At 33.0% G+C, this 25,963-nt stretch overlaps 2 protein-coding genes and 1 pseudogene across 2 annotated transcripts; 1 reads left to right on the top strand and 2 right to left on the bottom strand.

The window, feature by feature from the left end:
- Nucleotides 1-222: 222 nt before the first annotated feature.
- On the bottom strand, nucleotides 223-6,118 carry LOC111991067 (protochlorophyllide-dependent translocon component 52, chloroplastic-like; annotated as a pseudogene).
- Nucleotides 6,119-10,141: 4,023 nt separating this feature from the next.
- LOC111991066 (uncharacterized) lies at nucleotides 10,142-12,328 on the top strand. Its single transcript, XM_024022845.2, has one exon. It carries the CDS (start codon nucleotides 10,437-10,439, stop codon nucleotides 12,117-12,119), a length of 1,683 nt encoding a protein of 560 aa, XP_023878613.2. The 5' UTR covers nucleotides 10,142-10,436; the 3' UTR covers nucleotides 12,120-12,328.
- Nucleotides 12,329-14,314: 1,986 nt separating this feature from the next.
- On the bottom strand, nucleotides 14,315-19,880 carry LOC111991068 (probable cytokinin riboside 5'-monophosphate phosphoribohydrolase LOGL1). Its single transcript, XM_065780600.1, is given in 6 exon segments — nucleotides 14,315-14,648; nucleotides 16,264-16,407; nucleotides 18,793-18,863; nucleotides 19,045-19,196; nucleotides 19,250-19,347; nucleotides 19,455-19,880. Coding segments are annotated over 6 exon segments (639 nt in total). The 5' UTR covers nucleotides 19,551-19,880; the 3' UTR covers nucleotides 14,315-14,570.
- Between the last annotated feature and the right edge of the window lie 6,083 nt (nucleotides 19,881-25,963).

The following is a 25,963-nucleotide window of genomic DNA, read 5'->3' as shown; positions in this document are numbered from 1 at the left end:
AATACTCGCATCACTCACACACTAGTCGAGTCGAAGAAGTGAAAACTAAGAAATGAAAAAAATGAGCAAAATATCAATTTTTTTGCTTAAAATAAGAAAATGGGAAGAGGGATCGAACCATAGTTCACTTTATTGGGAGATAATTAGGTAATGTCATTGAAGTATAAGAATTCTTGGTGAGTATTAAGCAAGTTATAAACACATAAACACCAGGAATGTCATATATTTCTTTGTGAAAGTTTCATTAACCTTTATTGTACACACATTTATGCTGAAGCCATATTTAGACCATTGAATATGGTGTTTTAAGGTTGGACAGTTAGTTAGACTAGCATCAGCGAAAAGCATGCATGATCGTAGTCATGGTAATGGAAGTTTCTGTAGATGAAGTGAGCCAACCATCTTGAAGATGCATAGAATAGTACTGCCATCAAAACCATCGCGGTTCTCGCAGCTGCTGAGATTGCACCCTGCTTGGCTGCAGCAGCAATCGCAATTGAAGCAACAGAAACTACTCGGAGGAAAACTTCTAGTACATTGAAACCTTTGTATGCTGCACTGCAACTAGCGCAGTTCACCACATGGGACCAGTACCTGAAAATGATTGTGAAAGATAATTTCTATGAACCAGTTCTCATAAATGAATTATGAAACAAGTAGTGCTATGACACCACATAAAAGGAGGAATATGCGTGTACTGATCAGATTAGAAATTTCCTGAATCTTCTAAAAGGTCTCAAACTACTCCATAATTTCCAGTGTCCTTGGCTTTCCACAGACAGAAAAAGAAAGAAGCCTCAAGGTATTATGACAAGTTTAACTGTGTAAGCTGTTGATGTAAGTGAAGTTTGCACATGATCTCTTGCCGATAACAAGAAACAGGTTTAGCTATTTATTCTATGCATGATGCATCTAGAAAGATCTATCATGCTGTTGTATAATGTTCTCAAAAATGATACTATTTCTAGATAATAAAAAAAAGTACCAAATTCTAGCTTGAATCCATAGAAGGAGTTGGGGGAAGAGCTCCACTGTACTTGCCTCTCCAATCAACTTGACCACCAGCATATTTGTTTATCCATTTTCTAAATCCAATCACAAAGGCATCTGATTTTGTTGGCACAAAACAAGCTTTCTGCCAATTGGCAGGACCAACATCCATTATCTTTCGTTCCTATTGAAAGAACTCAGGAGTCAGATACCACTACTAAAATGTAATACAATGTTATTTTGAGTGTCAATTTTTGTGACCAGCATGTGATACAATTCATTTAAAGAACAACTGTCACAACCAATTTGCTTCTCTTCCTGCAGGAGACTTGACTGAAGACTAAGGAGGTAAATAGGAGGGATGGGAGGAAAAAAAAAAAAAAAAAAAAGAGAGAAAAAATGAGAGAAAATGGGGATGGGTGTTGTTTGGTAAAGGGGAGAGAGAATTTTCTAGTGGGGCTCAAGCATTTTCCATGTCCATACAAAATTTGTCTTTCTAAAATGGAAAAAAAAAACTAAGTGAAGAGAGTTTGACGGTGAAATGACAAAATTGTTGTTTAAAATTTTTTTTTCCTTATGATTTTCTAGGCGTTGCCTTCTCTTTTTATTTATTTATTATTTTTATATATTTTTTCCTTTTGATTTCTTGGGTGTGGTGCTTTTTTGTTTTTTTTTTGGTTTTGTTTAACTAAAAATGATTTTTTTAATAATATATTTTGGTGATTTTTTTTTTTGGATGCTTATCACTTTTTTGTTTAAATTGGACATCATTTTTTAACAATGGTATATGAATAAATTTATACAAACTCACTTTTTCTATTATTTCACTTTTTCACTTACAACCAAACAAAAATGAGGGAAATTAAAATTTTTTCTATTCTTCTACTTTTTTTATCCTTCCACTATTTTCTATTCTCACATTTTTTTTTACACTTTTTCACCATTTCAACCAAACACACCCAAAGCGTTGGTTGAAAAAAAAAAAAAAAAACTACACTTCACGGCAGGGTAAATCACCATTCCATGGTGGAAATATGTAGGGAGCAATTTCTACCCTATCATATAAAAAGTTACATTTAAGAAAAAATAAAAGATAAAAAATAATATTAGAATCATTAGACATTTTTATGGAAAGAAAGTTCTAAAAAATTGAATCATCGCAGTGTTTAGAAAATAATCATAGTAAGAAATGCTGAGATACTTTAAGCAATAATCTATAAACAAGATAGAACTCGAAAGTGATTTTGCTAGCTACTAATGCTACCAAGTAAATATTTCCAAATTCTAATTCAAAACTTGGTTAATTTAATAGTAAAACAAGTAAAATAATAACTAAATTGAGACATTGAATAACCTATCCTACATAGTTTAAACAATGAAGTATCATACGTATACATATGAAAGAAATTATATAGGATACATGGTTGTTGTTCAGTGTCATTTCTCTCTCACTCTCAAATTACATTTGGAAACCTTACAAGTTGGGTTTGTACCATATTGAGAATAATATCCTACATTGTTATCTTTTAAAATAGCAGAACCCATGAATCTGTAGTAAGGTTGATCTGGTGAACCTATACCATTAACTTCGATAGTAACTTGTCAAAAGCAAAAGTAATGTATAATGGAATAGACCACTTACCTAGATTATTAAAAAAAAAAAAAAAAAAAAAAACAAAACAAAACAAAACTTGCAATAACATTCAAAGAGATGGGAGTCACCTCTATGTGAAGAAGATATAAATCAGAGTCTATAACCAGGTTTTGTCCCATATGAAAAATCCATCGTGGCACAACTTTATCAATCCAATGACCAAAGTTTCGTGGGAAGCTCCATATCAATCTGCTACCCCCTGGACTAACTGGAATACAAAAAAAAAAAAAATTTAAAAAATTCCTGCTGCACAGATGAATCCTGCATCAACCAAGATTAACATAAATAGAATTACTAAGGGACGAAAAATGAAATACACAAACAAGAATTAACCAAAAATTGTGCAAGTTTCATCCATGTATAAAAGATTAATCAATCTAATAGATGACCTTTCTGGTTCCAGCTGATGATTCAGATCCATTATCTTGATCATCGGGCTTAAGACATGCATAAAACAGGTATGGGGCAATAAATTTGCTTCTGTCCATTCCTGAAACTGAGCTGTATTGAGCCCATTGATGTCTAACTTTTCAATCATAAATTCAAGTGGTGTGCCCCCCTCTCTATCAGCCTTCACTGTGAAGGTAACTTGGTTTCAGTCATAAATAAAGACAACAAAACTTATTGGCAGAACATAAGGATTATTCAAAACTTATCTGTTTTTGGATGGTAGAATTTCCAATATTCCATGATGCGCATAAGGAACATGAGCAGGGTCCATAAGATTCTCAATCAATATCTCATATCTGAAATTGCAAAATCGACATATTCCCAACCAGATCTGCTAAGAGAAAGGAGGTAAGATATAAAAAAGAAAAAGCAAAGCCCAAATACAGGTGCCCAACTTTTAGTGATGCACACATTTGAAAACCTTCCATACAACTCATAAAAAAAAAAAAAAAAAACCTTCCATAGAATAAACCATTTGTTGGTGCAAATACAATGGGCCTCACGAAATTACTTCCCAATTTATTCTGGTTAATTAGGTCCATAATTCTTCACCTCTCCCTTGCGCACGTATCTAGCCCAATATCTGAGTCAATACATTTTAGCCCATTAATTACCACAATTAAAAAGAATAAAATAGTCTCTCTCCTTTTTAATGTGGGATTAAAAATTTTTCACTAACTCCTCATCTCCCACATTCACTCTCACATCTTAACATTTATGTTATTACATTTATTTATTTTAATTATTTAATATTACAATGCTCCAACACCATTTACAATCAGTCAAAAAGATATGAACTTTCTTATGAATTTACCAAAATGAAATTTGAAAATATTAATACTTTGTCCTTCAGCATTACAGGTGCCTAAAAGTTATATAACATATAGCTGGAAAAAAGGCCAGATATAGTTACATGAGTAGAAAAAATTGAATCTATGTTTTCCAAGATAACAGGTTCTTTTTTTTTTCAGAAGATAGTGGCAGATCATACCCATAAGGAATATCTCTATTTCCCATTAAGTTAGTATATGAAGGATCATCTATTTCTGGGATGTAGGGGGGTTTCTTCTCCACAAGAATATCTTTGTATCGAGGATCCAAGTTTGGCCAAAACCAAACTATATTGTTCTGCACAGTACTTGGATAAACAGCTACACCTTTCTTGGCTGTGTGCACCTGCATAATTATTTGGAAAGGTTATTCACCAATTGCATTGGCCAATTGATATCGTACTTGTACAATCCTCCAGCTTCAACGCGAAATTACATCATAAAATCCCATAACCAAATTCCATCTGCTATTGTAAAAAATTTCTGCAAAAACATTGACATACTCTGTTCCTTCTATTTATACAAGGAAATAAAATAAGATAAACATTCAAAAAATGGATGAAAAGTATACAAGATGAAGCAGAAAAATATAACGATCAACCAGACATGATTATATCAGTTTAGATTGTTTGTGTTATGCCTTGAGGTCATATAAATGAGGAAAAGCTTCATGCAAATATAACTATTTCTATTATGCAAACAATAATTCAATAGTTACAACAAGAGGAGAGAGATTTGAATCTGAATGTCTTGAAAACACTACGAGGTGCCAACCAGTAGAGCTACAAAGCTCTTAGCCAATTATGCAAACAACAGAAAGATCCAATCTCAAAGGTTCTTCTTTACTTCCCTGATTGTTCTTTTGAGGGAATGAGAGGTACTGACAAAGCATCGAAATTTAGAATCTTGTCACATGTGACAAGAATCCTATCCAAATATATTAAAGGAATAACAACACTTGCAAAAGAATTTGCAAAATGTTGATCCCAAGTTCTTAACATGGGACATTTGAATTCAAGAGTTTTTACCGGAGGGCCATCAGGATTTGCTTGAGGGATGAACATGCAGTTACCAGAACCATTAAAACACCAACCATGGTACACACACTGCAACCTACCCCACTGATCAATCCTCCCCTCAGACAATGGAGCCAACCTATGAGGACACCTATCATCAAACACTTTCCAAGTTTCCCCATTCCTATCCCACCACACAACCACATCAAGACCTATCACCTTTTTTGCATGTGGCCTCCTCTTGTCCAGGTCACAGATTGGCATAACAGGGTACCATTGTGAATACCAATCAAATTTCTCAACTTGACTGTGAGTTTCAAGCACTGGCTCAAGTGGGTTTGTGGGTTCTGTTGAAACCGTGGATGAAAAACCTTAAATTTTGATTGTTTTTTGTAGACTAATGAGAAAGTTGAACTGGGTGCTGGATTGGAATGAAAATTTAAGAACGTGGGCCTTCTCACTTTGGTTTTATCAAGTGTTGCTCGTATGTGAAAAGATGGAACTGAGGAAGCTCAGAGCTTCCATGGCTGCTTCTTTCACGGCTTAAACTAAAGACAAGTGAGAAACGTGAGGCTGTTCAGAACTTTATTATAACGGTGGACTAAACTTGAGGCCTGAGTTGTTGAATAAAGTTGAAAACTTTATTAGAATTTTCTAGCTATGGATTTAGTAGGAATAATGGGTGAACGTGTATGACGCTGGTAACTGTCTTTAAAATAACGAAAATTGTTATTTAAATATCACATCATGTAATTTTTATATATTTTTTTATTCATATATATTTTTACAAAATTTAAACAACGTTATTAGGAACCTCTTACCAACCCTGAATCAACAGCATAACATTGCTAAGAATTTTTATTTTATATGGAACAAGACAACAACCACCCGATCGGTAAGGAAAAAATTTACAATCATTGCATGTGTCCCCTCTCACATTTGGGTGATGGGTTCTAGACATTCATAGTAATAGTGCTAAATTGTCAAATTTAGGCGATTGGGTTCCACGCATTCAAAGTAATTGTACTAAATTGTCAAATTGTTATTTTTAACAACTCACCTAACAAAAATAAAGCAACATTGATGGTCCTATTCCTTGATGCAATCCTTGCGAAGCTTAGAGCATTTCCATTAAGGGAAGTAAAATTTTTAGCATATACTATCTCAAAACCCAACATTTTAGCTTTTAACAACTCATTTTACAATATACCCAACATTAAAGATTCTATATTTTTTAACACTTCATTTAAATATACATTTTTTTATTTTTTTATTCTTCAATTATATTTCTCTCTCTCTTCCTCTCTGTCACTCTCAACCCAGCAAACTTGACGTTCTCAATGCAGCAAACTCATACCCATTAAGGGAAGTAAATTTTTTAGCATATACCACCTCAAAACCCAAAATTTTAGCTTTTAACAACTCATTATCCAACATCAAAGATTCTATATTTTTTACCACTTTATTTAAATATTCTTTTTTTTATTATTTTTTTATTCTTCAATTATATTTCTTTCTCTCTCTTCCTCTCTGTCACTCTCAACTCGGCAAACTTGACTTTCTCAATGCAGCAAACCTATACCCACCCCATCCACCACCACTGGAAAAAAACACCAACCACCCATACTCACACTCTTCCATTTTTTTTTTTTTTTTTATTCTGGGCTATAGTGGCATTTGACAAACGCCACTATAGGCCCATGACCTATAGTGGCGTTTTGAAAACGCCACTATAGGTTGTAAAAAACGCTGCTATAGACCCATTTTTTAAAACGCCATTATAGAACCCTCCAAACGCCACTATAGATATGGCTATAGCAGCATTTGTAGAAAACGCCACTATAGGGTACCTATAGTGGCGTTTTTTACAAACGCCACTAAAAAAAACGCCACTATAGGTCAAGTTTTTTGTAGTGCATCCACTACCAGAGATTCGAAGATAGCACCATAAAACCCAAATCGGACCAAATCTCAGCCAAGATCTTAGCCACCACCGAAGATTCCAAAGAAGAAATCAAACCAAATCTCAGCCATAATCCACCAAATCAGACCAACAACATCCATCAAATTGGAGCAAATCTCAGCCATGATCCACGATCCACCACCACCACAATCCATCAGTGAGTGAGAGAGAGAGAGAGAGAGAGAGAGAGAGAGAGAGACTTGGGTGAGATGGTGAGAGGGAGAGGAAGAAGCTTGGGTGAAATGGTGTGACAAAGGAGAAGTGAGAGATGAGAGAAAAGAGACTTGGGAAGGAGACAAACACGGAAGAGAGAGAGAGAGAGAAAGAAATAAATAAAAAATGATAGCATTGTACTACAGTGCGGTCTCAAAAATGAGAGCGCATTGTAGTAATATTGCAAATTTTTTAGCATATGCAATCTTTGATGGAGCAGGTTTTTGGGTTTTAAATGCTAAAAAAAGCATCTTTTAACATATGCAATCCTAATGGAAATGCTCTTAGAGAAATTATTTAACTTTGGAGGAATCTGTATATATAGCCACCAATGAGCTACAGTCTAGTGCAGCTCTCAAATATCAAATAATATTTGTTTTTTTTTTCTATAATCAAATAATAAAAAAATATTTCTTTCTTACTTTTTCACTCTCTCTTGTTCGCCTCCTCTCTTTTCTTTTTCCTTTTTTCTTTTTTCTTTAGGGCTTCTCCTCTCTTTTCCTCCTTCTTTTATTTATTTATATTTTTATCACTGTTCCTCTCTTCTCACTCTCTCTCTCTCTCTCTTCTCTCTCCTCTTTTCTCTATCTCTCCACCTCTGTGGGTTTGGTGGTGGTATTTGATTTTGGGTATGGTTTTGTGAATTTTGACTATCGTGGTGGCGGTGATTGATTTTAGGTGTAAGTTTCTTTGATTTTGGCTACGATGGTAGTTAAGTTTGGGTGTGGGTTTTGTGTATTTTGGCTATGAATTGTGATGGTAGTGGTGGTTATTTTTGGCTTTGGTAGTAGGTTTGGGTTCGACTGTGGCATTGAGTTGTGGCTATGATGGTGGGTTGTTGTGGTTGGTAGCGGTGATGGCTAGCGGGGGTTTTTTTTTAAATGAATTTTTTATGTTATTTTACATGAAGTGCTAAAAAAATAGAACTTTAGATGTTGGGTGTATTATAAAATAAGTTGAAAAAATAGATAAAATAGATTTTTTGAGGTGCTAAAAGAGAAAATTTTTAGCACAATTACTATGAATGCTTTGAGAGGGGGATACATGCACCGAATGCATATAATACCCCCCCTCAGATAGGGATGAGTGTCAATAGGGGCGAGTGTCAATGGGGGGTTGTATTACATCCCTGTGAGGAGAAAGTATATCATGCAGTGAGAATATGCAACATTTCTCTCATTGCAGGTGGATCCCGTCTACTTGCTGTGAGGGAGATGTTATATATACCTGGTACAAGGTATAATTTCCCCTCGGAAAGGGTGTCCAGTTGATCTTTATGTTCAATGTTCCACATAAATTAGACACTTTTCTTGTCATGCCTATTTTGGAATGCGAAAAATCTTATTACACACTTCATTTTGAATCGTGTTTTAATTGTTAAACTTGTGGGGAAAACAAACACAATTTTAATTGAAATTGTGTTTTAAAAACAAGATTTTAGTTTTTGAGAAGTGGGTACAGTGAATTTTAAATAAGGAGTGTGTATATAGTAAATGTATAATAAGGAGTGTATGACTATCATTATTTGAATGAGATTTTGTTAGAGCTTCATGACTAGTCTCACGAGAAGTAACATTTTTTTTTTTTAAGGTCATAATATTAAAATAGGTCAACCATACAAATATCCACATGGGTTATATCAAAAGATACAAAAATCTTGATGTAGTTTAGTTCCCTTTTTTGGCCAATGCATCAACACACATGTTAGCCTCCCTAAAGCAATGCCTAACTCTTGATTGGGGGATCCTAAGAGAATACTCTAATGCTCTGTCAAAGGTCTTAAAATGAATTGAACACAAAATTGTTTCTTTGTAACCAGAGGTTCCAGATGCCAAAATGGAAAAAGGTTCCCCAATGAAGGAGGGTGCCAGGAATGGTGGTCAAGCTGCTAGCATTTCTATGGAGCCATTCCAAGAGGTTTAGATCGAAAAAATTGTTGTTGAGAAAAGAAGATACAAACTGCAGCCAGAAGGTTTTGGCAATGGGACAATCTCTAGGAACATGTAGAGTTGTTTTGGTGCTTTATATCACACATCACATTCACAGCCAACGTCAACATTTAAACCTCTTTTAACCATTCTTTAACCATGAATCAGAGAGCAAAGCCTTTCCAAGCAAAAAGCTTGATTTTTGGCAGAATGTCCCAAGACCATATCCAATTATGAATTAACAATAAAAGGATCCAGATGGCAATTATTCCCTGCAGCAATGACATAAAGCTTTTTTGGAATCAAACTCCCCATTAAATGATGAATCATAAAAGATGAAGTCCTCATTGCGATTAACACATCTCAAAGGATTGCCTTCGATACACAGCTTCAATATCAAGGGCAAAAAAAAAAAAAAAAAAAAAATGATAAGAAGTTTTTTGACCTTTGGCCAAAAATAAAATATTTTCTATCATATGCTTTTCTCCATCCATCTCATATAAAATTTTGTCTCTCTCTCTCTCTCTAATTAGTCATTAAAAATTTCAAAATAGATCCATAGTTTGATTAAAAGAAAGCTAAAATGCAAAATTCACATTCTAAGTTTCATTAGAATTTAAATTAGTCATCTAATTTTATTTTCGTTTATTTCAATTTTCTAAATTTCAAGTTTATTTAATTAAGGTCTTTTTATCAATTTTTGTGAAATGTTACGGTAATTGTCCAAATTTTTAATTTTTTTTAAAAAATTTAAATTAAAAAAATTTCTATAATTATTTTTAAAAATTAATAAAAGTTAATGGTAATGCATTAATTGAATAAACTTGAAATTTAAAGGATTAAAATGAAAAAAAAGAAGAAGAAAAATTAGGAGACTTAAATTAATTATAGTAAAACATAGAGGGTGAGTTTTATATTTTTAACATTATAAATTGACATATTATAGTATTAAATTAATCAATCAAAATTGTATTTTTTTTGACAAAAAAAAAAATTGAAAAAAAGGTAAACAATTATCATGCTGACATGGCATTGCTTATGCTACACCACTTGCACCAACTGATGCAGACAATCCAACACACACACTCCTTTCCTTTGGCAGCTTGGCTTCTTAACATATTACTCCAAACAAAAGTACAAACAGACAGATCTCCACCCAACATCCACAAGTGTGTAATCAAAGTCATCTCTGCCAAAGGCCCATCAGATCTCCTTTTTCAGCTGTAAGTGAAAACCCTAACCCAATTTCTCTCTTTTCCACTTAAAGTTCCAAACTTTATTTCGTTCTTGCACTAGTTTCAAGATCTGATTGCTCACTGAATCAAGAAACTGAAAAGGGTATTTGGGTTTTTGGGTTTTTTTCTCTAAAAAGTGGAGAAAAAATAAAACCCCATGAAAGACTCAAATCCAAGCACTGAGCCCATTGGGCAAAACCTAATAAAACTGATAAGCAATCTGTGTTTCTCAGTGTTTGTGTTCTCAGTACTTATAATTACTGTAATTGCCATCACTTACCAGCCCCCAGATCCATGGCTTGAGTCTGCTCCGGCTCTGACCAAGCTTTTCACTGAATCTGAGAATGCCACTTTCCAAAATGACAATTCTATCCTCAAAACTGGGGAAGATTTGACTCTTGGGAAGGCAGAGTCACCGGCTTCTGGGCCGGTGGGCTTCTCAATCACCGAGGCGGTGATTGAGAAGTCTGAAAAGAGAATTGCCAATTTGACAGCGAAATCTGATTCGGGTTGTGATGAATCACGGGTCTTGAACTGTTCTGATCCCCGGGTTTTGCTTGCGGTTGAGAAGTTCAATTTGAGGGTTTTTAAGTCCATTGTGTTCTTGGATTATCAGACTCCGGTTAATGGGTCAAAAGAGGAAGAGTGTGATGTGTCTTGGAGGTTTAGGAATAAAAAAGAGAAGTCTTGGAGGAAGTATAGGGATTTTAGGAGGTTTAGGCTTGGGGTTGGAGAGAATTGTACATATAAAGTGGTGCACGCGGGTGGGTGGCATTCGGGTATTAATGCCCGACGGTCTAGGAGTAGAATCAGTAATGCCACGAAGGGCAGACCAAGCAGTCCTAAGATTGCCCCACCGGTCCAGGATGAGGAGATCAATGACACGATCCCGAGTTTGGGGTCAGAGATGAATTTTAGAAAGGGGAAGTATTTGTACTATTCGCGTGGAGGGGATTACTGTAAGGGAATGAATCATTACCTTTGGAGTTTGTTGTGTGGTTTGGGGGAGGCTATGTATTTGAATAGGACGTTTGTGATGGATTTGAATATGTGCTTGGCAGCAACTTATAATCCGAGTAATAAAGATGAGGAGGGAAAGGATTTTCGGTACTATTTTGACTTTGAGCATCTTAAGGAGGTGGCATCAATTGTGGAAGAGGATGTGTTTTTGAGAGGTTGGAAGAAATGGGATCGGAGCCATAAGAGGAAACTGCCTGTTAGGAAGGTTGTGAGCCATAAGATGACACCGATGCAACTCAAGAAAGATAAGAACACAGTAATATGGAGGCAGTTTGATGCTCCAGAGCCGGAGAATTATTGGTATAGAGTATGTGAAGGGCAGGCTGCTAACTACATCCAGAGGCCATGGCATGCTATTTGGAAATCAAAGAGATTGATGAACATTGTTTCAGAAATCAGTGGGAATCTGGACTGGGATTTTGATGCGGTTCATGTAGTTCGAGGGGAGAAGGCACAGAATAAAGAGCTTTGGCCTCATTTGAATTCTGATACATCCCCTGAAGCAATCCTTGCAAAGCTTAAAGAGATTATTCAGCCTTGGAGGAATCTGTATATAGCCACCAATGAACCATTTTACAATTATTTCGATAAATTGAGGTCTCAGTATAAGGTCCATTTGCTTGATGATTACAAGGAATTGTGGGGAAATAAAAGTGAGTGGTACAATGAGACAATGATTCTAAATAATGGACGACCGGTTGAGTTTGATGGGTACATGAGAGTTGAGGTGGATACTGAGGTCCTTTATAGGGCAAAGACACGTGTGGAAACCTTCTACAATTTGACCAACGATTGCAAAGATGGAATTAATACTTGCTGAACAGGTTGGATAATACCCTAATGCATCTTTACTTGAATGGAATCATGCTCTTACTTCTTTGATTCAGTTTCAGAATGATACTTTTGAGTCAATTCAGGTTTCTTTGTATTTTAATGTTCTTTTATTGTATTGATGAACCTTCTCTATGACTAGCCCATATGTGTACCATAGATTCAACTTATTGGAATGTGCACTCTAATTTTTTTCAATACCAACTGTTGAGTTTTTATCTTTTTATTCTTGTGTAAGTATTATCAGTTATTATCTTCCACGAGTAAATGAATTCTTTTTCTTTGTGACTCTTCTGTTGCATTTAAAGATTCATATGCGAACATGCTGACCAGTTGGGAATTAAGGATGGACTGGTGGCGTAAATTGCTAATGTAAAAAAGAAAGATTTCCTGGGACCCTTGTAAATTGAATTGCATGACTCTTATTGCACTGGTCAGTGAAACAGAACTGTATTATCACTCAGGCCTGAATAAGCTGTTCGAATGCACTGCCATCTCCTTAATGTGGTGTTGCTTTTTGAAGGTGATAGATGGCTACTTATATTGTTTCGTAATAAGCCTTCCCCAGTTGTAGCTTACCATATAGGATGAAAAATTACTATTTAAAAAATATACAATAAATAGAAAAGGCAACCTGTGCAAATACATTTTTCTTATTGCAATGAAAGTATTTGTTCCTCTTAGCATGCATATGTGGATTTCCTCCCAGATCAGAACTTGCAAGATAGAGTTATGTTATGTTTGTCTTTATCTAATTAGAGGAACCATGATTTTGCTCTTTTGCTTTTTGAGGTGCCTATGTCTCTTATCTCCATTAAAATATATGGAAGTGCCCAGGGGTTTTCTTCCCTGATTTTGGCAAATGGTAGAAGAATAACTGTCTTACAACCTTCCACTGCATCCATAATTGGTCAAACCCAAAACTTATCTTGCTTTGGTCACTGAAATAGAAACCTGAATCAGCTATGGAACTGCACTGCCACCTGTTTAATTGTTGCTTCCTGAGAATGTTGTGCTAATGGTCTTAATTTTGCAAAAGACATGTGGAAAAAGGGTTTATGAGGGGAAGAGGAAACTGTACAAATGATATTTCTGCTAGCAAATGAAGCTTTTTATTTATAGCATGCACATGGGAATTTATCTCTTAGATGGAATGATACTCCAAGATAGAGGTGCTTTCTTTTTGCCTCTGCAACTGGAAGTAGGGTAGTTTTGCCCCTTTTGGCTTGTGGTTACAATTCATGTATTTGTGTCTATATTTCAATATATTTTGGTGTGTATCAAACATAATGTCCATGTTGGTCGATTCGTTTAAGTTTCTGTTTTTTGAGGAATAGGTTTCTTAATTAATGAGCAACATGGGAATCAAATCCATGCATCAAAGCATAACACATTAAAATCTTCCCCCTAATTTTAGTGGGGACTGTGCGGGTTCCACTGCAGCAAGAGCCAATAGCATTTTACACTGATGTACAGGGGCGTGTATCCAACCTACTAAGTTGACAAAATTGACTCAACTCAACTCAACCCAACCCAATGCCTTGGGTTGGGTTGGAATTTTATTTTGAGGCTCAAGTTAGGTTGGGTTTGGTTTAGGTTGATAGTTTTTCACCCTATTCAACCAAACCCAACCCACTATATATAAGTTTATCTTATTATTCTTATTTTTATTTGTTTTGTTTGATGCATTTTGGTATTTTAAGAATTAGTTTTGATGAATTTGTAAATTAGGAATATAATTTAGACAATATTATGTGAATTGTAATAGTTTATATAAAAAAGTAACTAAATAATTAACGAAAGTTCAATTTTTTACGAGGTGTGAAACATGTAAGCATAACCCACAAATCCAACCAAACCTAACTGTTGGTTTCTACACATGTAATGGATTGGATTGGGTTGAGAATTTTCTTAACCCGACAAGCTTAAGTTGGGTTGAAATAGCACTTTATCTCGACCCAACCTGACCCATGCATCCTCTTGCTAATAAGTAGCCTGAAGCTAAATTATATCCTGCACAAGCAGCAATGTAAATGTTCCAAATCCTATTGATTTTGTCAACCTGTGATTGTCTGCTTTAATGGTTTGATTCTGCTGTGTCAATCGCACTGCTATATCAAGAACATTCAACCACCCCCCCCCCCCCCCCCAAAAAAAAAAAAAAAAACATATATTCACCTGCAGTGGAATGTTGAAGCTATACTATATTTATTCCTTTTTCAGGAAAATATAAATATTCATTTTTGTGAAGTCAGTCTATCACACACAAATTAAGAAAGGGTCTTTGTGAACAAGTAGCACCCCCTATCCATTTGGAATATCAATTCTCTCTTGTGAATCTTTGTCCGCTTGCACACACAATGCCAACAGCCTTTTAGAAATATGGTGTTGTTGCAAATAAGGCCCATTTCATTCTTGGATGGCAAACAAAAATGAAGAGCTACAAACTTCCGTTCTGGTTTCCCTCTATGTTCCAACTTTGTTTTGGTGCTACTTGATGATGCACAGGTATATATTCCTGTAGAAACATGTCTGACTTCAAGAAACAATTGATACAAGAGAAATGCTGTGCGTTTATCATATATGATAAAATACTACCAGTACAAGCATATTTTGCCTGCTCAATACCTTTGGTTGATTTTACAATGTAAGAAAAAAAAATCCAATTCGAAGTAAAATATACTGTCCTTGACCCTTTCATTTTGTCAAGAGAATGGTCTTGGAGCTTTAATAAATCTCAAGATTTGAAGGTGACCAAAATTCTGCCATGGGCAGCCATACGGTACACCTAAGAATTGACCTGCCTCTAAATGACTTGGTATGGATTAACTTATTTCATTAAATCAATTCAAGATGAAGTTTTTTTTTTTTTTTTATGTCTCATGTTTATAATTCGAACCTCCTCTTCCTCTCCTCCACTATCTCAAAAAAAAAAAAAAAAAAAAAGAAAAAAAGAAAAAAGAAACTAAAAGTGGATGAATTAAACTCGAAGGGGAGTCAACACCAAGTTGGAAATTCAAAGAATTTTTTAGAATTGAAATTTTTTAATGTGAAATATGAACAAAAAAATTATATAGAGTGTAATTATTTGTTTGGTAATATTATTTTTGCTAACTTATTTTACTATTCAGCTTATTTTTGCTACTATTCATGAGTTCCATTGTACTATTTTAGCTAACTTTTACTTTTATCTATTGCACTTTTAGTAAAAAAATTTCAATTTTAGCAAAATAAGCAGATTCCAAACAAACTCTAAGTTTAGTAAAAGTAGAATCAAAGATAAAAGAGTTGTAAGCTTGCTGGTTAAAAATACCAAAAAGTAACTATTTTTGATATTTTGGATTAACAAATCATAATGATGGGGAGATTGAAAAGAATGTCAATCATATTATAAGATTAAGATAGATAAAGTAGAGGAGTAAATTAGAACTATTGTGTGATTGTAGAAAACTTACTAAGTTAAATCAAAATTTATAAGAATAGTAATACTCTACAGTATCTAATATTGAGCTATTAAGTAGCAATATGTTCATAAAATAAGTGTAGTTGAAATGAGCATGCTAAGACAAATAAGTATAAATACCATGAAAGATATGAAATGAAATGAAGAAATTCGTTTAAAGATTGGTAGCTCCTTTTGATTAAAAAATTGGGGAAGATCAATTAAGATAGTTTAGTCACAAGTAAAGGAGAATGGCTAATGCATTAATGGCAAAAGGAGTAATTTGATTTAAGTTGAGGGAACAAAAAGGAGGTAGAGGAAGGCCTAAATTAATATTGGTAAAAGTGGTAAAAAATTGACATATTCATTAAGGTGATCACAAAAAGTATGATATTGGATAGAATAGAATGACGGAAAAAAACATATATTCGATTCCTGTTAGATTTTTTTTTTTGGATAAACAATTCCTATTAGATTTTTAAGTACTCATATTGATCCCAAAGTTTTGAGATTAAGGTTTTATGTCGTTATTGCATATAGCCTTGAATGGTATTTTCTTATTATTCCCTCAATATTTTCTTCTTTTTGTCATCTATTCCACTACTGATGGAATATACTTTTGCAATTTTATCAAAATACAAAATTTGTATTAGTATTTATTTCATTAATTAATGTACAAGTACATTAGTACCTCCATCTTCTGTAGCAGCTCTCGAGAAGTTTGTGCAGATATGACAATATTCCTAGCAGATGGATTAATAAATCCTTCTTCCACTCCTTTGTCAAACAATCCCAGCAAGCAATCATAATATCCATCAATATTCAAGAGACCTACCTGTTTTAGCAACCAAATATGAAAATACAAATTTGTTTATGTCAAACTTGTGAGCTTATGTAACATGTGGCTAAAAAGGGCCCATAAAAGGGGTCACAACTCAGGGTAAATAACCATTAAAGTCAAGGTTCCTTTTTTTCTTTTTCCTTGAACTGTTATTGTTTTTAACTGAAATAATTAACATCCTCACTCTTAAATTTGATCTCACCGACGTTTCCTTAATGTCTACATCAATTTTTTTCTTAATTAAATTTTGATACATGCATTGCATGAAGGTGATTGTTGTGACAATTAAGACACCATTAACTCTTAATTTTGGCTCTAAAGATACTATAAAACCATATTGTCAAAGAAAGATTAGGTTAAGTGTGGACCTAAAAATGGGTGTTAAGTCTACTTCATTGCCATTGTTGTCACAATTGGACAGCCGTCAAGTTTGAGGGCCAGATGAAGCTATTAACCACATACAGCTATACACTTATTTTCCAAGTTGGTTTGACTAATATTAAACAGTTTTTTATTTTTTAATTATAAAGTTGGGATTAGGAGAGGCATTAGAAACTATCAATGGTTTCCAAAATCCAAATGTCAACTCCAATGGATTTCTTTTCTTTCGTTAGAAAATAAAATAAAATTATATGTAGCTTCTTCTCTACTTAATGAGCCAAGAACTCTTGAGTCTTGAGGAATTTACTTGGCAAAGTTTGGGACTGATATAAGATTGAACCCAAATGCCCAACACCCTGTCCTCAAGCGAAATTTAACTTTAATTTTTTGTTTATTTCACAGCCAACTTATGTACAAATTTTTAAAAGTTTCACTTTTTTTTTTTTTAATAAAAGTAAAACTAAACTTTTCCTAGATCCCAAATTACTTTTTAAACAAAAGAAGCTAACAAAAACAAGCTAATTCAAAAGGACTCCCTTTTTTTTTTGGGGTCAAACAACTAAAATGAATTTTAGGTGTTTAAGAATAAATTGCTAAATCTTCTGAAAGGAATATTGCAGGATTGAAACGTTCAAAAAGCATCTATTATTTGAGAACATTTTATTTCTGATACCATTTTCTCCTACTTTAATCAAGGAATACTTTCATAATTATAAATGGATGCTCAAATATTATGGGGTTATACAAAAAATAAAAAAAGGGAACATTTCTTAATCTTTTCTTAGTTGAGCTAAAAGCATGTTACTGGGATCAATAGGTTACAACTTGAACTAGGAGTAGAAAAATATCAAATTGAATAGGGTGAGTGATCAACTTACTTAAACATGTTTACTGATATATCACAAAGAATAAATCTTAAAAGAATAATGATAAACATAATTTGTTTTGGCTGAGTCAATGAGCCCAAAACCTTTGGAATGTAACTCTTCCCAAAATCAAGGATAGAAGTTGTGTTACTATTATATTTTAGAAAAGAAAAAAGGAGATGACAATGGAGAGAAGGTGAAAAGAAATATCAAACAAAAAAGAAAAAGAAAAATTGGCATGCTAGATCTTGGGTGAAAACCTAAATACATTTAAGCAAGAGAAATAACAAGGAAAAGGACTACAACCAGCGATGTCAAGTACTAAACATTGATATTTTTTAAACCGACCATAATATTTTTCTCGAAATCTGCATGTATAGTTCTATTAAATGAAACTTTAACTTCAAGTTGCATCCTAACAAACACCAAAATAATACTCTCAATGTGAACCACACTTTGATTAATTTTCTTAAATGAATAAGTCAAATCTATATATATCAAAACTTTCATTGCAAATATTCCAAATCATAAAACTACAAGCAATGTGACTTGAGTGTAATTAATTACTTATACGTCGGAAGAAAAATTAATTTAAAAAAGTTGGATGGGCAGCAGGGAAGATTCCTTTAGCTATTATAACATCAATATTACCCTTTCTTGGACTCTGAGGGAAATAAATAGTTTAATGCATGCTATCGCTAGGGCTGCTTAGTGCTTAGCTGCATTCCTTTGAAGCATAGTGGACAGACTTTTTGATTATTTTTCCCAAATTGATTTGAGTTACTTGACAATTTTTATATGACCAAAACCATACATATATATGTGTGTGTAATATTTAAATGGCTTATTAAGTAGTCTAAACAAGTTACATGATTTTGAAATAAATTATTAACTTAAAAAACATGTGGATGATCATTTTAACTGTGATGTATTGGATGATGAAAAATATGACTCAACTGCTAGAAGCCAAGTTTAGAAATTTTCAATAAATTAAATTGAGGAAACTTTTGAAACTCTAAATGTACAAAAAAATTAGTGTTTTCTAGATAGTATAATGCTTGGGGAAGCACTATTAATTTGCAACTTGTCCTTTCAGATAAAATAGAAAACATGCATAACAAATTTAACTTACTGGTTTGTCATGGATGCCAAGCTGGGACCAGGCTATTATCTCAAGCAACTCTTCCATTGTACCATAACCTCCTTCACATTCATATATAGGGAAAAAAAAATCAAAAGTTTGCATCAATATTATCTTAAAAAATGAAATCCTCATTATACACACACACACACACACACACACATATATATATATATAATACTTACCAAAAATACATTCTTATTAATGTATTTCTTCTTTTCTAATTAACAAATATTTGCATACCGGGAAGAGCAACAAAAGCATCAGCTCGGCGAGCCATTTCAGCCTTCCTTTCATGCATATCTGATACAATCAACACTTCTCCTAATGGATGTATATGCACTAGAAAGAGGCCTTCACATACATTAACTACATCAAAGAAATATTGTTAAACTCTATAAACTGTAAAAGTTTAATACTCATTTGCTTCCCCCATTGAATTCCTTACCCTAGAACATGACATCCACCATCAAAAACTGTTTGAGAAACCAACCCCATCAGCCCAACACTCCCTCCTCCATACACCAAATCCATCTTCTTCTCCACCTGCAAATAAACCCTCAAATGAATCTTTGAAACCCACCTATTGGTGTTGGTGTTGGTGTGTGTATATAAGAGAGAGAGAGAGAGAGAGAGAGAGAGAGAGTACATACCAATTCTCTTCCAAGATCAAGAGCTGCATCACCAAATATCTTTCTATTCCCTGAATTACTTCCACAAAAGACACAGACCCTTTTGAACTTACCCATCTTTCTCTCTTCACTCCAAAGTCCAAAAAAAAAAAAAACTACAGAAAATATATATTCACTATACAATACAATCAAGTCCTCTACACATCTCTACACATTGATATATACATAAATATGACAATATTATTATAATATTAAAACAAACGAATGCTAGGTGTAGGACGTGCGTGACGCGTGAGACATGTTGTTCATGGCCCATATATATGTATGAAAGTTTTTTTTGAGTCAAAGGCGATTCTCTCTTTCTTTTCCACCTTTTGTTTTCTATATCAGATTTGTTTTAATTTGGTGGGTGCACCAATAATATACACTATTCATCACCTCCTTGTGATTCAGGGGGCAGGTTCATCTTTCCTTGGATTTGCTAAATCCAATTAGGCGTCTGTGTTTGGTGGCTAGTTGCTTAGTTTTGTATCACATAAAAGGTCACTTCTTCCACGCAGCTTATTTTTTTTGTGTGGGTGCTGCTCATGTTGTCCCTAAGCACTCCCATTGAAGTGGAAGAACAATAATATGTATATTCTCTTAATTTTATTGGTAAACCGTGGGATGTTTTCATCTAATCGCCTTTGATTATGTAACCATCTAGTACATTCTTTTCTCACATAAATAGTAAATCCTTATTGTACTAAAAATTTATTAATGGACTCTATTATTACGTTAGAGAGAAAATACTATATAACTATACTTCAAAATAATGACAGAAGTAAAACTAGATCAAGGGAGCTATAGGCTTGGATTTTGAAATTTTTTTAAAGATTCTAATTTTTAAAAAGTATTATATAAATATAAAATAGACATAAAATTTTTTGAAATTTAAATCTATAATAATTATACTTGGTTCCCTCAAAAAATAAAACTTGGTCAAAAGATCCCAATAAAAAAAAGTTAGGTATCTCATTCCTATGACGATGCACTGTGAGATCAAGTGTGTCTATGTGGGATGTGTGTTGTTTTTTACTTTTTATGAACATTAAAACATGTTTACTAATTATTTGGATTTTTTTTTAATTTCGAACGACTTTTGCTGTTAAGTTACTTTCGTCTTTGGTTGTTTATTGCTTGGGACTTAAAATTAGAAGTTTGGTTCTTTTTTTTTTTTCTTGGTAACACTAACTATTTTTTTAGTTCAAAAAATATGTGACATATAATTAGATGATAAATATGACTTTTATTAGTTTTGGATGGAAAAATATGTCTTTTATTTGATTGGTAAATAATGGGAACCTAGTAACAATATGTTTTTTTTTTTTTCAAATTAATAAAAATGCAAATAATTCAAACATAATTATTTTGTGTATCTTCTTTTAATAATAATAATTGGTAAAAGGAATTTAATTAGAATGATGCCTCAAATACTATATATTTTACTCTATATAGACCTTATAAACTAATGTATTAATTTTTAAAAACTCAATAAAAGAGTCATTAAGGAATTTATTTATTATATGTTATTGATGTGCCACCATTCAAATTCATTACCACATCTTTTTGTAAATATTTTGTATAGTAAAGTTGGTAGTAGCATTGGTATTATTTATTTATTATGTTGTGGTACTAATCGCCTTCATTATCACACAAGAATTTGTAAAATTAGTAACAGTTTTAGTTTTTTGTTAATACTAAATAAATACTAGCTTTCATTAAAAAAAAATTTATTTATATTTTGCCCCTCTTAAGTTAAAATCCTGGTTTCGTTCACGTCCCGAAATATTGAAAAATTACTATATATCCATGGGACATCTCCACCTTCTATTCCTTAACCTATTTTCCATCATTAGTCTCGTCAACGTTAATTAGCTTGTTATTTATATTTTATGATCATGCTTAATAAACTAGTAGTATCTGACATGACATGGTTCTTTATTGCCTCTAGCTAGGTCCCTTTTCTTCGTCATAACTTGGATTTTAAGGGGGGTAATGACCTAAGAAGATCATCATCCACATACTCAAAAACCTACTAATATTAACAATTTCCTCAAAAGTTAAATACTTGATGTAGTCGTTAACACTTTATTTATTATATATGACAAATTATTGGTAACTATAACCTTGAGCTTTGTCAAAGAAAGAATGAAATTAGTAAAACCTAGTCAAAAGACTCAAAAGCAAGTAAAGGGGGAATAGTTAAGGTGATCTTAAACATTTGAAAGGCTTTCCATGATCATGTCCTTCGTTGAGAGATTATCTACTCCTCTTTAAGGACCACATGAGCTAGGTGATGTGATCCTCCAGAAAGAGTGAATAATTTCTCATTTCGTGTTCTAAATAATTATTTACAGCGCATTATTGTCTTCTATTTGTTATTTGTGAAAATACTGGGCATTATGATCATGTAAACTTAGAACTTATTTGTCAAATGTTATATATATATATATATATATATATATATTCAACTTATTTAGTTTGTGTTTAGCTTTTTATAGATATAGATGTACTTTTACTCAATATATTTTCTAAGTCTAATAATTAGACCAATGAAAATAAATCCTCTCAAACAATCACTCAATAGCTTATACTAGAGACAAACTCAAATCAATATTAAATAAATATAAATATACAATGAGCAATAGAGAGATTGCAGTCTTCCAAAAAGAGATGAGAGTAGTGCTGTGTGCTTAGTTTCTCTTATAATTTGTGGGTTCTAGTTAGTTCAACTAGTAAAATTTCTTGTCATCAAATGGGAGATATGAGCTTCAAATCCCGCTAATATAAAAAATTGATTGATGTCTTAATTACTTGATAATAAGAACAAGCATTATGAAATAAGTGTATTAAGTTGAAATTCTATTATAATTAATATATATATATATATATATCAAATAAAATATATAAAAAAAAGCCTTCTTTTACAAGTCCTGTACCCACTTATTTGTTCCTTTTTTGGGTATTTGGTACACTTGTAAATGATGACCACTTCATCATCCATGACCTAATTATGATAGGCAAGGTCATGGTATAAAAATGGGGTTTCAATTGAAGCGTGCGTTAAAAGTGATGATGATGTGGGGGCCAATGTGAGCCCACCACTGATTAATTCAAAGGATTTCGTGCTTAATTATGTGCTTCAATAATCATGTCAATTGCTATTGGTGAGATCCACATTAAAACAAGTAGGAACCAGAAAGACAATTAAGTTAACCAATTCTTTTGTTCTTGGACCTCGGTCCTCTGCTATATGGAAAGTATGACCCATTACCCCCATATGCTCTTTCTACATGAAAGCCATTATAAATTATTCCATTCAATAACTCTATATATATAAAACAAAAATTCACAGTGATTTTTCACAAAATATTGAGTGGCTTATAAAATAAAAATGGTTTCGACCGTGAATGATCTCATGTGAATGCGATGTTACATCAATCAGAATCACGTCGTTGAATTTTGTTGGTTGGTGGTTCCATTATAGATTTTGAGAAAAATCAATATTTGTGGGAAAAGAATGTGAAAGTTATGGAGGCAGGAAAATTTTAGCTAGCTAACCTTTTTTGGGTCCTTTTCAATGGCCTATTGGTCCATGATTTATTTTGTGCAACTCAAGATTCATGCAATCTAGGAATTCAAGAATTTTTAAATTCTGTAGTACTTACAAATTTCAAAAAAAAATTCATAAGGTTTTTCTCCCCCGGGAAATTTTGGCTACCTTTTTTGGGTCCTTTTCAATGACTATTGGTCCATGACTTATTTTGTGCAATACAAGATTCATGCAATCAAGGAGTTCCAAGAATTTTTAAATTCTCTGTACTTACAAATTTCAAATTTTTTTTTTTTTTTAGGTTTTTTTCCCCACATGCACGTTTAAGCACAAAAGATGATTTTAAAAAATGCTTCTCCATGTTTTTTTTTTCCCTTTCTTTTCTCCCTTACAACAAGTGGGCAGAGGGGGTTTCAATTATTCAAATCTAAGTTCTTCCTAAAGAGAGAATTATGTGGCGTTTGGTACGAGAGAATCCACATTACTTCTGGTATCCAGATTCCTAGGAATCACATTTCTAAGAATGTAGTTATTTCTATGTTTAGTTTATTCCCAGGAATCTTAAATGAATTATTTATTTTTCTCATTCTATCCTTAGATTTGAATGTGAACTACCAAGTCATTTAAAAAAAAAAGGTTAAAATTGTTAATTTATAAAAAATACAATTTCCTTTAAACTTGGAAATCTGGATTCCCACCTGTTTTAAAGGGAATCCACATTCCTACTGAGAGGGGTTTAAGGGAAAAATCCAGATTCTCCTGGCATCTGATTCCCTAGCATGATTTGCAACCAAACATGGGAATCTTTAAACATTCCTAAAAAATCCTAACATTATCCTGTACCAAACGCTACATTAAGGTAATGTCATTAAGTTATAAAACTTTTAACATTCCTCCATGCTTATTGTTCCTAATTAATTTACTTATCCTCCTTTGGCTTGAATTTTAATTTTGTTCACTCAATAAATTAGTTTTAAGACACTAAAACATGTTTTCTTTTTTAAATGAGACCACTAGAACGTGGTTGATTCAATATCTGTTTGGAAACAATTTATCCAACTTTTTTCTATAAGTGTCATAGATAAAATCTAAAAACTAAATAAAATAAGTTAATTGATTTTTTTTTTTGAAAAAATTATAGCAAAAAAAAAAAAAAGGTAAAGTAGGACCCACAATAAGCAAAAAGATACTTGTATTTTGAGGGGGAAAAAAAACAATAACATGAGATCCACGTTCAGTTAATTGTATTGATTTTTTACCAAAAACATAATAGTGGGAGCCAAAAAAAAGGAGAATGAATCTCCTTTATTGCGGGACCCATGTAAGAACTACAAACCGTAAGAATAGAAAAAATAAATAAAAATAAAAAGACCTATAATCTAATTCCAAATGCACACTAGTGTGACGAATGTCAAGCTTCAAATGATTTCAATTTCATTATTTAAGGTTCAAGCTTCAAATGATTTCAATTTCATTATTTAAGCTTCGAATAGGCCACTTATTGAAAGGATGAGTTCGAGCCCTTCTTTTCTTTCATTTTGGCCTAAGCTTAAAATTGAAAAAAGTTGTTGATTCATATGCCAGCCAGCTCGCTCTATCCTAGCTTAGCATTAGAGTGTATACATATATATTCTAGGAGCTATTTCTGACCTACTAAATTCCTAATTAATTTGCAGTTCAATATATGAATTTCCACTCCCAATGACTATGAGACAGAGAACATAAGCTAAATGTGAATATTTTGTTGGTAAGATTGTCCCCCTACTCTAAATAAAATATGAATCAATGGTTAGTAGTGATGGTTACTTACATAGATCCATATGGTGGAATCTAATTTAAGCGATGGTCTAATCATAGAAAAATTTGAAGTCAATATTGGGGGAGGGGAGAGAGACAGAGGACATTAAATAAAAAAGTTAATGATGTGATTGGTTAGGACGTAAATCATACGTTCAACTTTAAATTTAAAGTTAAATTATAAAAAATTCAATTATCAGTATCACACATTAAAATTCACTTGATTCTACGTTGAAGTTGAATGAAACGTACCACGAAGAATAAATTATAAATTACCCCACCTTAAAGAAATAAAAGAATAAATTTTAGTCAGTTCAACTAGTAAAGTGGTAAAGTCTCTCTTGTAGTGAAATAGGTTTGGACCTCGCTTACACTAAAAAATTAATTAATTTTTTAGCCTAATGATAAAAATATATCATCATGGAGAGGACAACATAAATTGAAATTCTGTCACTTCTATAATAAATAAAAAATTAATAATTAGGTTGAGATAATTAGTAATATGATTCATTTTGACCGGGGACTCCCACATCAATATTTGTAATAGAGAATCAGACACAATATCAGAAGCGCCAAACTGATGCTATCCACAATATGTGTTTCACGACTGTCAGAACAATATTATCCTATGCAATGGCCTCCTCTGACTGGTTCACAACAGTTAAAAGTCAGCTAGCAACATATAAAATCTGTGCATATCTCAACCAGTCACATACACAGCTGCTAAGATGTGAACCTATTGTATATTTTATTTTCTCTTCCATAGGAAATTAGGCACTGAAAACTTCTTGCTTGCCAGGCCAGCCAACAGGTCCTTTTATTTTTCTGGTTCATAGGTATTGTATTTATCACATATTCATGTCCTTGAGATCACAAACTATCTATTTATGTGCCATATGCATGGTCACCAAACTTGTCAATTTTCTGCATGCTCATAATTGCTTGCTGAATAGACACAAATCCTTTCAAATAGGCCTGAAGAGTTAAAAGAAGTGATTCACGTAAAATGGACAAGTTCAATTTGCTTTCCTTAGCCAAATTTGACACGACTTTCAATAATTGAAGGGTCCCTCCACCATAACCAAGTTAATCATGAGAAGATGCACCTATATCAACGGCACTGTGACTGTCTTTTAGT

The sequence above is a fragment of the Quercus suber genome, unplaced genomic scaffold (genome assembly GCF_002906115.3).
Source record: "Quercus suber isolate HL8 unplaced genomic scaffold, Cork oak 2.0 scaffold_240, whole genome shotgun sequence".
In the NCBI taxonomy this organism is placed as follows: domain Eukaryota; kingdom Viridiplantae; phylum Streptophyta; class Magnoliopsida; order Fagales; family Fagaceae; genus Quercus; species Quercus suber.
Note: the sequence above shows the minus strand (reverse complement) of the source record. Positions and strands in the feature narration are given on the sequence as shown.